At 52.8% G+C, this 2,007-nt stretch overlaps 1 protein-coding gene across 1 annotated transcript in view; it reads left to right on the top strand.

Annotated features, from left to right (window-relative positions):
• Nucleotides 1-390: 390 nt before the first annotated feature.
• Nucleotides 391-2,007, top strand: part of fcho1 (FCH and mu domain containing endocytic adaptor 1) — a gene marked incomplete at both ends in the record, with an annotated part of 22,188 nt that continues 20,571 nt past the window's right edge. The window contains 1 exon segment of the mRNA XM_084436178.1: nt 391-417. Within this exon segment, the coding sequence (XP_084292304.1) occupies nt 391-417 (27 nt within the window).

The following is a 2,007-nucleotide window of genomic DNA, read 5'->3' as shown; positions in this document are numbered from 1 at the left end:
AGAAGCCTGCGTCAGTCCCTCTCCCTCCCCGTCATCTCAGACGGCCGGTGCCTGGTCACGCACATCAGAAACCCAAGTGAATCTCAAAATGTCCTTCTTTGTTGGAGTGTGAGAGAAATGGTTTATCCCACAGCGGGGAGACTGAAAATATGGGTTTATCAAGGACTGTGAGATCGAACAGCAGCACAGCAAAAAACTACAAGTCCCATCTGTCTTCAGACTCGATACAAACGGACAAGTCTGCTCTCCGACGCAGCGTGTGTGTCCGCGTACGTTTGTGTGCGTGTGTGTGTGTGTGTGTGTGTACCATCATCCTCTTGTGGCGTATAAAATATATAACATGCTTTGCTCTTCTTCTTTACAGATCCCTTTAAACCCCTGTGAGCAAAGATGGCCGCCTTCCAGGATCATTTCTGGGTAAGTCTGCAAGAAATAAAGTTGCCGTGCCTTTTGACATCCGTCTTACATTTGCTGCATTCTATTGAATCTGAGGTGAATTTAATAGTGTGGTGGGGGGGTGGGGGGGGGGGGTGGATCTCAGTCCTACATTATCTGTAGGGTCATGGTGAGGGCTGGTTGGGTTTGGGGTTGGGAGTGGGGCCGGGTTTGGGGGGGCCAGGCTCCGTACTGCTGGTTGTCCCGGAGCAGGGGTGCTCTCTCCCGCCCCCCCCCCGCCCCCCACCCCCCCCCGGCTGGATGGGGAGTGACTGGAACAGGCCAGGTCTTTGTCATCTGCTCTCAGGGGAGCTCAGTCCTCCTCTCCTCCCCGTTCCGTTCGGCTACCCCCCCCCCTCGCTCACGCACACCTGCCACAGCTATTTCAGGTGTGTGTTCCTACTTCTACCCCGCCTGCCCCCCCCCACCCCCCCCCCCACCCCGCCGGCGAGGGGGGCGAGGTGATGAGGGGACGCCGGGCCACAGGAAATCTGAGAGGGAATCTAATTACATTTGAGCAAGGAAATTAGATTTCTGTCATGAGTTGAATTTAGATGGGGTTTTTTATAGGCTGCAGGAGTTTTAGGAAATTGAAGATCCTTCAATCGTCGGTGTCGGTGTCTCTCTGTGTACGTCTCTGTGTACTGTATTTGTGGGTGCTGTGTGTGTGTGTGTGTGTGTGTGTGTGTGTGTGTGTGTGTGTGTGTGTTTGTGTGTGTGTGGGTGCATGCTCTGTATTAGGCTTGGGTGCATCAGGCAATGCAGAGTTGATCGTGTCATTGTGCTGTTGATCGTGTCATTGTGCCGTCTGCTTAGTGACCGCCGGCAGGTCATGTGACCAGCAGGTCTTTGTGTGGCTGCAGGACACCTCCATTGTGTGGAAACAAAAGGCCGGTCAAAGGCACCACCCTCCAGCCCAAACTAGTAGTCTCTCTCTCTCTCTCTCTCTCTCTCTTTCAATCTATCTATCTATCTATCTATCTATCTATCTCTCTCTCTCTCTCTCTCTCTCTCTCTCTCTCTCTCTCTCTATCTATCTATCTATCTATCTATCTATCTATCTATCTATCTATCTCTCTCTCTCTCTCTCTCTCTCTCTCTCTCTCTCTCTCTCTCTCTCTCTCTCTCCTCTCTCTCTCTCTCCTCTCTCTCTCTCTCTCTCTCTCTCTCTATCTATCTCTCTCTCTCTCCTCTAGTTCTCTCTCTCTCTCTATCTCTCTCTCTCTCTCCTCTAGTTCTCTCTCTCTCTCTCTCTCTCTCTCTCTCTCTCTCTCCCTGTATGAGCGTCTGAAAGGAAAGTCTCATCAGTCTTGTCATTGTGAAGGTTGAATCTGCTGAGTCGCCTCGCTGCTCGCCTGGCTCTAATAAGAGGTCAGAGGTCACGCAGGAAACTCCGCCATCCTGTCCCGGCAGAACCAGGACCAGCAGAACCAGGACCAGCAGAACCAGGACCAGCAGAACCAGGACCAGCGTTTGTTTACACGACCGCTCAAGTCGCGACAGGTCACACTGTCGGCTGGCGCTCGCAGGCGAAGAGCGCAACGGATCTCACCACGCTCCTGACTCGCTTGC

Source organism: Borostomias antarcticus (genome assembly GCF_949987555.1).
Source record: "Borostomias antarcticus genome assembly, chromosome: 3".
Lineage (NCBI taxonomy): Eukaryota > Metazoa > Chordata > Actinopteri > Stomiiformes > Stomiidae > Borostomias > Borostomias antarcticus.
The sequence above is the reverse complement of the archived record's forward strand: the minus strand, read 5'-3'. Positions and strand labels throughout refer to the sequence as shown.